Genomic DNA, 15247 nt, shown 5'->3' with positions numbered 1-15247 from the left:
TATGAAACGAAGGAAAAAGTTGCAGCTCAACGTACTGGCACTAAAAATCTGCTTTTCGTGGCATTTCATGGTGTTTGGAATAATATTTCTTTAGAAACCTGTAATGATTTGATTGCATCCATGCCGCGCCGTTGTCAAATGGTTATAACCAACAAAACCAACCATATTGGTTATAAAAATACGTTTGATGATTTTGTTTTGTATTCTATATTTATTAATGAAAACTTTTTATGTAATAAACACTTAAATAATTTCCAATTTATTTACATTTACAGTGAAAGTGTTCGTTCGTTCGTTCGTTCGTTTCAGCCGAAAGACGTCCACTGCTGGACAAAGGCCTCCCCCAAGGATTTCCACAAAGACCGGTCCTGCGCCGCTTGCATCCAGGTACTTCCCGCGACCTTTACCAGATCGTCGGTCCACCTAGTGGGAGGCCTGCCCACGCTACGTCTTCCAGCTCCAGTGAAAGTGTTACGTGTCCCTAATTAGTTGTCCATCCCTAGGTCAATAAATGTGTAGGTGGCAATGATTTATTTATTTTAAAAATATTGATCGCAACTAGCTAGTTTCTTTTCTGGCCTTTAAATATTTCGAATACTAGCCAAATTACTTGTTATTAATAGGCACAAGCTACAAAGCCTCGTGAAGATTTTTTTTTCGGACTGGAGAGACGGTCTTGTGTTTTAGTCATATAACGTCCCTAATTAGTTGACCACGACTGAGTCATATTTCAAAATTCATCAAACTTTTCTATAGACATGAATAAATAAAATTGGTCATATCTTAAAACTTATGAAACTTTTCCATGGACATATTATTAAGCTTGTTCGATGCGTCTTAGATTAAGCTACCTCCAGTGTCAGTGTGACGTGCTAATTTTGGGACACCCTGTATGTATTATAGTTTAAGGGATATAGTATTCCCCAGTTTTGCCAAATGTTGGTCTCGAAGCGCTGGTAGGGTAAAAAGATTATGAGACATGTAGAGGCTCCTTAAGAGCAAAATGACTATTTGTAAGAACTATTTATTAGTCTAAACAAATAAAGAAATTTTGACTTTGACTTTGACAGTCGATGAAGCACCTGATGTCGTGCCCTGAGTGCCCAAGCAACTGCACTCAGGAGGATTTGATGAGTGCTACTGACAACGCCACTCTTGTGGCGGAGTTTTGGGCTGACACTGTGTAGGTTTGTTGTCGACACGAAAAGAAGAAGAAGGGATAATATTCTATCGGTGCTGCTCTAAAGCGTCTCTATTGTGCTAAAAAAGACCGCACTGGCCAACTTTGCAGCTTATGGATTTTAAGAATAGGATTATCAAGAAACTGTTTTAATAGATTTTTATTGATTCAGCCTACTGAGAGTTTTGCTGATGGAGTCAAATTATATTTGAAGTGAATGAAACGTCGTTATTCTGTGGCATTAAGCTGATCTTTGCAGATCAGTACCTCTGACAGCCTTTTTGGAAATTAACTTGACACTGAAATGCTTTTATGAGCGCGTTGATGGCCATTTATTTTGTTTTCGTATAATTAGATTTATTAAGTACATACTACATTAATGAAAACATAGAAGATTGAAGTTGATTAAAGCCACGATAGCCGAACTGTGAAAGGGTAGGACTGGCTGACTCGACATCCGAGGAACGCGGGTTCGAACTCTGTCTGCCACCGCTCGACTATTGTGGTCAGCCCACATTTAGCTTTGTAGGTACGAGGGGCTAATGGGACTATCAGTAATTGTGCAAAATGACTAATAATAATTAAAAAAAATCCCTTGCTGACTCACTTAAAATTGGGTCAAGCTGTATGTTCTATGTGCTATTTATGTAGCTACCGTTTATTTCCAGCTGTAGGCAAGCCTAATAGCATTACGATCGGTTTAGACAAGGCGCGGCGTATAGCCTAGGCTTCATGTAATCAGATTACGCTGCGTCTGAAATGTGCCACATTATTGGTTCTGAGCAGGATTTGTCGGTTCGAAATCTAGGTTAGACCGAGTAGATTGGTGGAAATGAGAATATACTAAGGCTAGGTCGCACCATCTTACAACTTTAACAAAAGTGAAAAGTTAGTCTAATGCCCGTTTTCACCATTAATCTTTAATTTTTAGTGACCCCTATGTTACCAACACATAACAGGAATTTTGTTTTCATAGGGGTCACTTGTAAAATGTTCTGTGATCGTTTTTCTCTTTAGTAGGTACAATCTTTTATCTTGCAACCGTGTTTAGGGTTTCGAATAAGTTTTATTTTACATTTGTATGGTCAAGGTCATGGTGAGTGTAGGCCGAATTTGCCATATTTTGTCTAGTGAATCCAAAGTGTTCGTACGTGCTCTTGCAGTAGTTAGATGACCTGACGATGATGTTGATACTAATTATTTTTGATCACTGTGTTTGTCACTAAACTGCTTAGGGGAAGATCTTGTCCTAATATTTTTGGACCCTCATTTTATCAAACTGATCAGCATAAGTTCTCAAGACTTTATTCTTTATTACAGCAATGTAAACCTCAGTATTACGAGTCATAAAACATTTCCCGTTTACTTTCCCGGTATTCCCCCTCGAAGGGAATCTAATCGGATTAGGCACAAACTTGCTGCCTATTGGTGTTTTCTGGGGATTTCTTACAAAGGAGATGTTATACAACTTAATAGGCTTTTGGTTTTGTTATAGAAATTATACAGGGCTTGGATAATTAAGCTATCTTCTTTAATTGGGTTTGGACGTTAGAAACACTTTTATGTTATACAATGAAACAAAAAAAGAACAGTGTGTTTTTTCAGCATTATCAGGCGCCTTATTATAAGAAACTGCAAATAGTCTTATTTGTAACTTGTATACTTAATTGCGCATACAATATTGCAGTCAACAGCATATTAGATGTACCAATGTGTATGGTCTATCTAATCTAATTTAAATTATTTCTTTTCTCTAAAGCATGCAGGAAAAAAATGTAAGTTCCACTTATTACAGCTTAAACCTTCATCCGACTACAGAACATAATGAATCCATTTAAGTCTTTTTGTACCAACTATGTAACCTTTGTGAGAGACAATAAACATATTTTTTATTATTTTTATTTCAATACTTATCTACCAAACTAAATTGAACGACCTTTTAGTGTAACGCGTACACTATGGGCGTAAAGGGAAAATTAATTTCCACATTTCTCTAACGTATATAGACCCGTACCTCAAGTCGGAAACAAACAAACTAAATCTCACATTTCTCATTAGCAGAGTTAGTAGTAGCAATTTGTTTTATAGTGCGATAAAATTACAATGTTTACACGCGTTTTTGGTTTATTACGGACGATTATGGCAGTCATTATGGCGTACCACTCAAGTTTATATTTTCAGTCTATTAATAGGTTTCTACGTTTTATTACTTAGGGCATATGATAATAGATAGGTAGAGACCACTTCCAGAAGTTCTATGTTGATTGTCACTGAACATTTGTGATATTAAAGGTTCAGCCAAACGCGTGCACGCGATGGTTTGCAAGAGCACAATGTCCTTTTACTCACCAGAGGCAAACTTTAATGCCAAAATAAATTTGTACATATGGCGAACTTAATGCACTAAAACATTCCCCTCGATGGCCAGACGAGTTGGCTAGGCCAGACTGCCTGAGGGTTCTCGTGGCTTACACGACAATATTATTATCATTAAAACCGCCGACTACAGTTAATGGTTTATCATCAAAATCAAAAATAAAAAATATTTATTCAGTTTAGACCACAAGTGGCAGTGGCACTTATGAATCTTTATCACTTATTTATCTTTATGCATCTTTTCATAACTATCTCTACTTACACCTAACTTCATTAAGTTTTATTCATCTTATCTTGTTTTTGTGTGTATAGTTCCAATTCCGGCACTTCTGAATACATTGATAAGATATTAATGCTGTTTCCTATCTTCACAGTAGCAAATAGTGCATGAATATTGCTGCCAGTTTTATAGTCTATCCAAAGTTATGATCGACTGACAACTTGGCGGCGACACTGTATGTTTACGACGACGCGTGATTCGACACACGGCGCTCGCACGGCAGGACCCGTAGCTACAAACGAGTCCTTTGGAAAGACTTCCTGCGACTTGACCCACTTTTAGCTTGGTCCGCAGTCCAAGCCGCCGGATTGAAATTTTTAATATTTTTCCCTCCGGCAACTGTAGTCAAGTCAGTTGGTAGTTTTACCTGGGAAGTTTCCTGGAGTTAAGCCACGTTAATTTGTACCAAATGACTGGACTACTAGGCCCACCATCAATGTGCTATTCAAAGATCTATTGATAATAAATCATTATAAGTGATTTTTTCTGAATGTGTTTCCAAGGCAAGTCGCTGTAAAACTCCCTTTGGATGTGAGGTTTTTGTGCAACAAACACTTAAATTATTATTTTGCTAGGATAATAACCTACTCTACTAACTATTGTTTGAGCTGCAATGGGCTCTTCTTTCAAGTCGATTCAGCAGAACTAGTCGACGAAAACATACAAAACACTAAAGCTCCCGCAAAATAAGGTTTATTACGAAGGCATTGGTGTTAAATAAATGTTTACGTTTTACGGGATTACCCTCATATCACTGTTTATTTTGTCCCGACGCGACACCCTTGCCACATCTCCGTCAGTTGGTTCGAAACAAAAAGTTTTTACGGTCACTGAATAAATAAAGGCTATTTCTATGACATACGCTATCCTTTATATTACTTCAAACAGAGCTACTATTATTTATGAACAAAATTATTTAAAAAACATCAGTAAATCAAACTAATTATTGTATTTTTTTTCTATGCAATTAAGTACCTATAAGTACTGAAAAATTTACTCTACTTTGGTTACTGTTTTTTTTTAACTTTTGAATTTTAACTTTTCATGCAAAGTGACAAAACAATGCACATTAAACATTCTGAAAAACAATTTATTTCTGAATGTTGTGCAAAATGTCACAGATAAGAATAATTAAGTACCTACGTGGTTAAGATGTCTAATTTTGGGATCTGTTTATGAATGCGTGAGTGTAACATACTTGTGCATTTTACTTCAGCGTTTTGTCAGCTCAGCACGATTTGAGCTGTTAAAGCTGTTCTACAGTTATTCCACTTGAAATCTAGGTTATAATGTAGTCTCATATGTAACTAGAGCATTCATTTCACGTTTAAGGGTTAAGTTAACAAAATAGTAGAGTTTGTTTTAATATTATGCTAGTATTCATCTAAGTATAAATTATAGTAAGGTAGTTATTTTGCATTAATAATGTACCTACATCTGTAAAAGTGAAAGGTCACTTACTCACTTATCACGAAATCTCAGAAACTACAAGTGCTAGGAGTCTCAAATTTTGCATGGGGGTTCCTTTTAGAACGTAAGTGCTCACTAAGACGGGATTTTGCAAAATTTAACCCCATAAGGGGGTAATACGAGACCCACGCGTACGAAGTCGCGGGCGGCCGCTAGTGGCCACTCTTGGCGGAGTTTTGGGCTGACACTGTGGGTTTGTTGTCGACACGAAAAGAAGAAGCTAGTAAAGTAATAATATATTCATCACATCACTACATTATCCTATAAAGCTATTAATAAAATTTTATTCCATATACTTTCTATAAATAATGTTGAAATCTTAAAACATAATTACTGGAACGTAATTACGTTTTCCCGTTTAATTGTAATACCAGGAAATGCCGACGCTTTAAAAGGCTTCAATTAAACACACGTTTATAATCAATTAAAATAAGCAATTCCCAAAACGCTTGGCGGCAGTATAAGACCAACTTGTTGCGATGAAAATTTCCTACAAACTTTATTGCTGCCTTAAGTTCGATTCACACATATCAGTGAAGCCACAGTTCCGTCACAGTGTCCGCTCAGTTCAGTATCAGTGCTACAGTGTTGCGTCAGTGAAATATTTTGAATATTTTAAAATGTCAGAGAGCTGTTTCAATATTCTTGTTCAGAAACTATGAAGTAAGTTATTTTGTTTTTGATGCCGCGGCAGCGTCCGTGATCAGACAAAAAATATCGTCGTCAACGAATACGTCCGTGATTGTTTTATTTTTTTATTTGTGGCAACCAAACCTCTCTGGGAGGTTTATTTCTGCCAATGTCGAGTGAAAAATATTGACATAGTTATCAATAAAACGTGGGTGTTTCAGTTCTATTGATTTTTCATGGATTCCGTGGAGTTAAGTATGCCCTTAAGCAGGTTTCGAGACGCCACCGGGTCCAAAGCGGGTTGTTCATACGACAACCCACTCGACACTCGATGCGCGCTCAAATTCGAAGTATTTCAATGTTTTTTATAATTTATCACTTTACTGCACTTTAGAACACAAAATCACACCAAATTTGTACACTAAAGTCCATTAAATAATAAATTGAAACCATTAAAACAGATCGACCATGCTTCCCATTCAACTACCCTCCACGGAATCCTCCGTGATTGTTGGTGTCGGCACTGACACTGAGAGCACTGTGTCGTCACTGACACTGACAAGTGAAGATGCGTTCATAGAAACTGTATGAAAGAATATTTCGCACTGTGCCGGTACTGAGCCTGAACTGTGACTTCACTGATATGTGTGAATCGGCCTTTACAGAATGTTGATAGAGTTGCTTTCATGTACGTCACTTTATTTACTTTATGATGTTTAGAAACGACTGCTAAAGTGCTTGAAATGAGTCACCTTTGTTGTGATTTTCGTTCTTAGAATGGCTTTATATCTTTTTAGTCATCTTCGTCATGTTTTGCATTGGGGAAAGTCGATATTACGAGTATATCAAAAAATCGTTGCTGTTTCTAACGCCCGTATTCACAAACATTACTATGAGCTCTCACAGTGCGCGTGGACGCACAGGGTAACACAAGAACCAATAACAGAGCTCTATTCATCTCCTTCACTTAAGCAAGCATCGTTTGTGAATACGGGCGTAAGATAGTTATTCGTAGGGACTACGAAAAGTAACAAGAGATAGGAATTATTAGAGCTTCCTTATTATAGAGTTTATTTAGTACACAGTAGAATTTGCTAGTGGCAAAGAATTCAGAAGTTTGGCTAATCTTACTAAATAGTAGGTACTTACTTGGTGAGTTTAAAATAGAACTGGGACCAATTTTGAAATTTTCTTACGAAAACTTTGATACTGTAGTTTTAGTCAGAATTTTCTAATTATCTTCCGTATATTTTCACGAATAATAGGCCTTTTACCCAATGTAAACACAACGCTAAGTAACTCAATTATTTCTCACGGCGGAAACACATCTATCATAACATTTGTAATTTATTTTAATTTATTCCATTATGAGTGTAACACATTCCCACGTGTGAATTTTGCAACGTTACGAATGTAGTAATGCCACTAATTGCTGTGTTAGCATTACTGTCACACTTGTTTACATTGTGATTTAGAGTTTGGGGAAAAAAGATAGAATTTGTGTCAGTTGTAAGTAAAACAAAACCACAATAAGCTTATTCTAGCGGAACTTAATTTGATGGTACAAGAAAGCTCTCCAAGAAATCTGTTTTTGTCGTATATCCACATTACTTGTCACACTAAACGTCCACAGTTAAATTTATGCTAATTTCCCCATACGGCCTAAAAGCTCCGGCCATAAATAGAAGCTTATAAAGATAAACAAGCGTCATACATCAGCTTACGCTGAAACCTTAGCAAGCCATCATCGTAAAAATTATAGTGCCATAAAAGGAAATATTACCAGACATTACTCTTTCACCGTATTGCGAAATGAAACGAATAAATACGACTTACAATAAATAACATCTTTATTTCTAAAACAAAAATAATGTTAATAATAAATCTCACATTGCTTAGCGCCAGCGCTCACATGGCCGCCGACGCCTTAAAGCTTCACTCAGTCTTGTACACCATATCACAACCGCGGCATTCACTCCTCAGACTCTATCAACATGTAGTCCAGTCCGTTGCCTTCCCCGCCCTTCGTCACTTCGTTGTCTTTCGTCGTCTTTGGAGTGGTCTTCAGTTCCTTCTTCCTAATCTTGCCAACGTGTGTCGTGGCCTCAACCAAATCCAACTGCTCCAAAGGCGTCGCCGTCGATGTCACCACAGGTGGAACCTCCTTCTTTTCTGTTGTCGTTTCCTCTTTCACTGGAGTTTCAGTTTTCACTGGACTTTCAGTTTTCTCTGGAACTTCTGTTTTTTCTGGAAGCCTGACCTCGATTGGCACTTCGCGTTCGGGCGGCGGCGGCGGCAACTCATGCTTCGGCGCCGTGATACTTAAGATACCGTTCTCCTTCAAAATCGCTGTCACTTCCTCTTGCTTACTTCCAAGTGGGAGCACAAATCGCTGCACGAAGTGATTCGCCATGAATTTCTGCCTGTTGTCATTGTTCTCCTTATGGTGTCCCTCAACTAAGATGTAGCGGTTCTTCACTTTGACTCGGAGTTCGTCCGGCTTGAATCGCTTGACGTTCATGTTAATTTCGAATTTCTTGTCATCGGACAGGATTTTGGGTTCCTCTAGATGTTCTTCGGCGTCGATTGCGGCGGCCGCTTTGATGAGCTGGTCCCATGGCCACAGATAGTGGTAGGCGAGCGTGTGAGTGATGTGCCTGTCGAGGGCCGCGAAGGGGTCTTCTATCCTGTGGCGCCTCGCTTCGTCGCAGGTGGCGGCGCTGACGAGCGCGAGAATGCAGATCGCTGATTTGAGCATCGTGTGTTCGCTTCGTGTGTCTATCGCTTTCGTAATACGTATGTCTGGCCGCGCTCGGAGCGGGTCTTATATAGCGTCGGTCGGCGGGACGAGCGTTCGAGAATGTACTCCGGTTTCATTGACGATAAGTGCAGCGGTAACCGGCAGGTGTGATCAACTGTTGGAAAGTACCGTGTTTGTTTGGTAAACACGAGTCATTGGCCGAAACAGTGTTTTGGTTTTAGCCGACGGTTTACATAATGTTAATGATGCATGCTGTGGGAATTGGAAATTCTGTCGGAGTGGGCTTTTCTGTCTCAAAGTTACAAACAACTTTCTTGCGCGGCAGGTTTATTCTTGGAATTACTTATAAAAGCTTTCTAACTTGGACGCCGATAATCCGATTGGTGGAAAATCTGGTTTTAGATAAAGATTTTGTTCGTCGTCTTATTTATTTAATAGTTCGATCAAAGATTTATACGTATTTAGACTACGTTAAAAACGCAGACAGCACAGATGAGCTTTTTAAAGAGATTTCTTTTAGTAAAATTTAGTCAGCTTCATTTTACTTATAAATTAGTTTATTTATTAGTTAGGATAAGCAGTTTTTAGTTAAATCTTAGACTCATTTATAAAAAGTGTAATGTACTAGCCAATTGAAGGTCAAAAGGTTGTTGAACTGATGGAAAAACAAGTTATGTAAACATAGTCAAACTGAACAAACTGCCAAGTGACAAGAAGTGTTTTCAATACATAATATTTTATGCGTACAGCTAAGGAGTAGAATAACACAACTTACAATAATTATAGAATAGATACTAACCCCCTTATTAATAAAAGTTACACCCTAGTTGAACTCTGGCTTAAATTGTCATTTAGTATGGAAATGTCATTTTTATCCAGAGTTCATCCTAGGGTAAGGGTCTAACGCCTTCATGGCTGTATGCTTTATATTACATTGAACATCTTTAGCGGTGTATGTAGTTTAATAGGTTAAAATATTAATTTTACCAAATTAAAAACTGTATCAGAAACAGGTGAACTATGTGCGAGGTCAAAGGCCTAGTGACAATGCTGACCCAGTTCCATGATTTTCCACTTTTCATGATGTAACTTAATTTAAATGTTGACGACTCCTGCGCGTGCGTCGGGCAACGACCGCGCCTGTGTGCGTGTACCGTTAGCAACACACTTGTTCGTTAAATAAAACTCTTGCTTTTGTTGCACCGAACAAATGAAATGGAAGGTTTGATTCTTTTTTACAGATGAAGGCGCCAATGCACTGTCGGTTTGACGTGTAACATACTTTTTCTGTGTCCATTTTTATTTATGGTTATTTTTATGTGTTTTGTTAGATTAAAAATAGATTTATACCTTTTTTTTTGTCTTAGGCTCTTTAGGATTATGGTTTTAGAAAGAAAGTAAGAAAGTAAGAAAGAAGGAAAGAAAGCAAGAAAGAATGGCCCTGTAATAGACTCTTAGTATAATACCTACTTCATTATCGTATCGTGATATTTAGATATATTTTAATACTTACTTAATGTAGGTATGTATATTAATTTCTCGTTGTTATAATTTATTTTAGGCAATTCTTTTTCCTCAAATAATTCCATACACCAAGCGCAAGAACAGTTTTTAGAGTAAGTAGGTTAGCAATAATTAATAAACGTTTATAACTGTGCATTTTCTTGCTAACTCTACATTTAACTACATACAAGACGCAATGATTTCATAATGACTCATATTCATCGACTCTATTCATGCAAAATAGGACTTATGGCCTCAGTTATAGAAACCAATCTCCTTTATTTACAAAAAATGACTTACCATACATTTCTAGAACAATACACATGTGTAGTGTCGGTACAGCGTAATCAGTCAAGACCTTTCAACCTAAACTAACTTTTGTCTGTAATACTTTAAAGTTGAAGGTTGTATGTTAATGTGCAGGTACGTAATGCATTTCCAGAAGTTTCCACGTGTTTCGAAGCCGGTCGGTAAACAAACGCGTACGCAACAGGTAGCCGTGGATAGGGGGCGCTAATTGTAGAGAGAGCAGGGGCAATACAGCCTGGATTGAGTCCTTTAAAGTTGCATAAAATGAAACATTGGTTAATTAAGATTCATATTAATTTGGATTTATTTCACGTAATTGTTTTAGGCCAATACTTTTCAGCACATCAGCATGATGTAAATTATGATCATAGAGGGATTTACGCAAGTTAATAAAATGGAGTAAATAGAAAAATGCTTAAATAAGAAGCCACGTGATCAAAGTGACTGTTTGGTGTCCTTTAATCACCCTTGGATAAGATGACCTGGGTCATCAAAGTGGACTCCAGTTTAATTATTATTTTAGTTTCCTTTGATCACTTATGAATAAATCACACCTCTTCTAAATATTTGTAGATTTATATGGTATTAGTTCTTTTAGGTATTTCATATAACTGTAGTCCCCTTCTTCCCCATTAGGGGAGAGTAAATGGGAAAAGAATTGAATGATTGCCGTTTGCATTAACTGCACGTGTAGTACATACGAGTATTATGTATATTTGTCTCTAACTGGGGTGGCAAGATCCAGGAAGTGGGCATCAGAATCAAGTCCTGGTCACAAGTGATTTAAAACCTAACGGTCTGATCCGTCACCCTATGTAGTGAAAATTGCAAGCAATTGAGGTACATTTATTAATAATATCAGCCTGTAAATAATTTAGGGTGGATTCGACCAAACAAGAGTAAATATTATTCTCAGAATAAATCGTCAGTTTTGACATATTATACTGAAACTGTCAATGTGCCAGTTATACCAGGAGTTATTCTCGGATAAAAGTTTGGTCGAATCGGGCCTTAATATTATAATAGAAGATCTAAGATTGGCAACTCCCCCCCCTGATGGGAAGTCATTGGGGGAGGCCTATGTTCAGCAGTGGACGTCCTGTGGCTGAAATGATGATGATGATGATGATCTAAGATAATATAATATTTTCCGAAACAAAAAACATGTAAGTAACTTTATGGGCCATTAGATTTCATACTTATTTAGGTTCCAGCTTCATAGCATAAATAAATAATATGTAAATCAAGTATATACAGGTTTGTTTTGTAATTAATCATTGAACCAAATTACTTCATGAACACGGTTTATCTACCCGCATTGTCAAAAGCTGTGATATGTCAGGGACATTATTAACATTGTTTACCCTCAGATTTTAATTAAAAAAGGCTGACTAATGATGAAAATTATGTTTTAAAAGAGGAGTAAGTGTACCCAAAATTTAAGGACTAGTGGCCGCCCGCGACTTCGTACTCGTGGATCCCGTTTTACCCCCTTAGGGGTGGAGTTTCGTAAAATCCTTTCTTAGCAGATGCCTACGTCATAACATCTACCTGCATGCCAAATTTCAGCCCGATCCGTCCAGTGGTTTGGGCTGTGCGTTGATAGATCACTGTGCCAGTCAGTCAGTCACCTTTGAGTTATATATTTATAGAAGATAGATACGTAAATACGGATACCACCTAGGAATTTATATTTTGACGGACAAAATATCGGATATCTTAAAATGGTTTTGCGGAGTAGAGTCGCAATCTTGCGCTGACGACCGGACACTTTCAACTTTAATAGTTATCGCGAAAAAGGAAACAAAAAGATATTATTGTACAGTCAGCGACATAATTTTTACAGCATTCTTAAAGTGAGAGAAAATGAAAACTAAGGATGGGTTACACCATCTTACAAACATCAAAAATCTGTCAAACTACATACAAAAAACACCTGTTTTTTATAGTCATAGTCACGATTAAAATAAGGCGGTGCAACTCAGCCTTAATGCCTTACTTACAGCACAGTCTAATAGAGCCTGGCGGTTTGGTGTCGGTGGTTTTATTTCAAAAGAAACATGTCGACGACTTGTACTTTCTACGACTTTTGATAACATGTTAAAAGTCGACGACTTATGTCAGTGGGTGTCACCGTAACATTGTGAATTCCGTCAGATTATAATCTGACGTAGTTAGATTACAATCTAACCTAACCTAACCCACTGTTAGTTTACAATCTCACGCGTTATATTATAAACTGACGGAGTTCACAATTTCGCGTTGACATGTATAATGCTCAACGTAGAGCTAATGCAAATATGAGTCAATAATTTATGTATTCATTAAAAACTATTCCATAACTAATGTTGTTAATCGCAATATGTAGTGACACAATCTGCTCAGTAAATATTTATTAAGCCTTGCCTTGATTCTAGTCTAGAAATTTTGCAGGATAAAAAGGAAAGGAGCCTACGTTCTTTTCCAGGACGTGTTTATTTGCTAAATTGAAACTAAAACGTGGAGCCGTTGCTGTGTGGGCGATGTGTGTAATGTGCTGGGATTTGTTTATGAGCTATAATAACGGGATAAGATCGTCGGCTACCTAAGAATGTCTACATAAATTTCTTTGTAAACACCTAATTGTATAACAGGATGCAATAAATGAATGTGAATGGACGGACCTGCTTTCTGTATCTATTTAAAATTAATGCTCCTTTTGCACTGATGGAGTGAGTTTAGTGTAGCCTAGAAGTGTGGTATCGGGTTTCTATCATTATAATCATTAGTAAACTTCACCATGATGCTACAAAGCACAAATAATTCAGCTATTTTATTAAAGTACTCGTTCCATCGAGCAGGCGAAGCTCAAAAATGTTGTCATGCAAAAAAAAAAAGTTGTCTAGAAGTGGTGGTAGGGCAAGCTATATTTGGGACGTGTATAAGTGTCCTGCCTGAAAAGGGCCCATATACTATTTTTTTATATTTTCGCTCTTTCATTAATTAAATAGCAATAGGCCACTTTTGCAGTCATCAAGAAATTCTTGAAGTGTTTTTGTAGCCGACTGTCCCCGGCGTCATTTGCTCGGACGCCGGAGAAAGTAAATATTGTGAATGCCATCGTCCCTAGTTCGATTCTCAGTAGCGATGAGGAAAATAAGACGAGTTCCGCTTTATTGCTGAGCTGAGAGAGCTAGAGACGAAGAAAGTAATAGCCTATTACAGACTTATGAGAGCTCTAGGTCTATTTTTTGTTTGTTTAGAGTAGGCGCACTCCGTTGATTTTTCGTCGGCCGATAGTTTAGTCGGGCAGTTGATCAGTATGGGCATGTATGGGAGTGCACTACGCCGATTCGATTTGACCGATTCTTCATACAAATTAAAATCGGGCACAACTATCGGCCAACTAAAAATCAACGGTGTGCGCCTACTATGCTATATGTTTGCAAGAGAATAAACTTAGAACTTTTTTCTGTCTGTCTGTCTGTGACCACGGCTGCAGCATCGCAGCCGAAACGTCAAGCCGTGAGTACATAATGTACTCGTAACTCATTAAACGTCGCGTTAAGACCCTATTTTAATAAACTTAGAACTTCTGGATCAGATTTTGAATTGTTTTTTTCATTATAAATATAACATCTGTCAAATTTGACTATTGGTTATTTTAACTACGATTCAAAAAACCGGGCCTAAGTAGCTCAAATGGAAGAGTAGTCGCCCGGCAAGCGAAAGGTCGTGGGTTCGGTTCCCGCCTTAGGCAGTTCGATATTTTTAACTTGTCTATTTATAATTTAGTTTGAGAAGCGACTCTATTCGCTAATTGCTTTTTTCATTCAACCAAAAGACATCCACCACTATGACTTCTACAATTTCCACATCCAATCATTTCCTGCGATCTTCGCTAGATCGTCGGTCCTACGAGTGGGCCTACCTGCTTTACTGGTATGGGTATGCCTATATTTCGGTTTAACAAAAAAAAAAATCTGACGTGTCAAAAAAGGTTATCAAAAAAACAATGCCATAAAATTTTACAGTTTAATTGCTTAGGCACTTGTGACTTTTCCGATAACCTTATCGTTATGTTGCATTAATTGTTACGAGATTGATTAATTGAATTCGTTAACGACTTGAATGTTCTATGCGTAGTCACAAGCCTTTTGCATAAGAATTTTCGTTCAAACTTTTTATACGTTTAAAACCAAAATAAGCGATGTAGAAAAAAAACCTGACTAATCCAAAAGGGGTCATTCTAGTGCTCCAAATACTATATACTTTTTTGTATGGGACTGGAAAGATTATTATACTGTTATCATAAAATAAAACTTAATAAAGCATGACAACAAATATTTGAAGGGCCTATCAGTTTAGTTATACTTGCTCAAATGAGTACTTATTCTGCTCTACATATAAGTCGAGTCTTTAGACGCGATATTGAGGTTTTTATCTATTCAGTCGCTGTACTTATAGTTAAGGTGATACCTTATAATGCATTTTTTTTTTTTCATTTATTCTCATAGGACCACAAACAGATTCACAATCAGAATTTAATGCATACAACTTATATCAGCTAAAAAGCCTTTCTCCACTATTCCCACAAGGAAAATGCACATAATAAGCGCACGTCAATTCCACAGCCAATGATGATTAATTCGCGTGTGTGCGCCGGCCATATTTTATTCTGGCCCGAGCCTATAACAGTGATGTACTCGTACATACATCGTACAACGATATCGATACTATTACTTAAATATTAATAAAT

The 15247-nt window shown here is 37.4% G+C and overlaps 1 protein-coding gene across 1 annotated transcript; it reads right to left on the bottom strand.

Moving 5' to 3' along the window:
* Window positions 1–7762: 7762 nt before the first annotated feature.
* Window positions 7763–8763, bottom strand: LOC135076582 (alpha-crystallin B chain-like). The gene has a single exon (XM_063971015.1). It carries the CDS (start codon window positions 8692–8694, stop codon window positions 7909–7911), a length of 786 nt encoding a protein of 261 aa, XP_063827085.1. The 5' UTR covers window positions 8695–8763; the 3' UTR covers window positions 7763–7908.
* Between the last annotated feature and the right edge of the window lie 6484 nt (window positions 8764–15247).

This window comes from Ostrinia nubilalis, chromosome 1, assembly GCF_963855985.1.
Source record: "Ostrinia nubilalis chromosome 1, ilOstNubi1.1, whole genome shotgun sequence".
Taxonomy (NCBI): Eukaryota; Metazoa; Arthropoda; class Insecta; order Lepidoptera; family Crambidae; genus Ostrinia; species Ostrinia nubilalis.
This window is presented reverse-complemented; position numbering and strand designations above follow the sequence as displayed.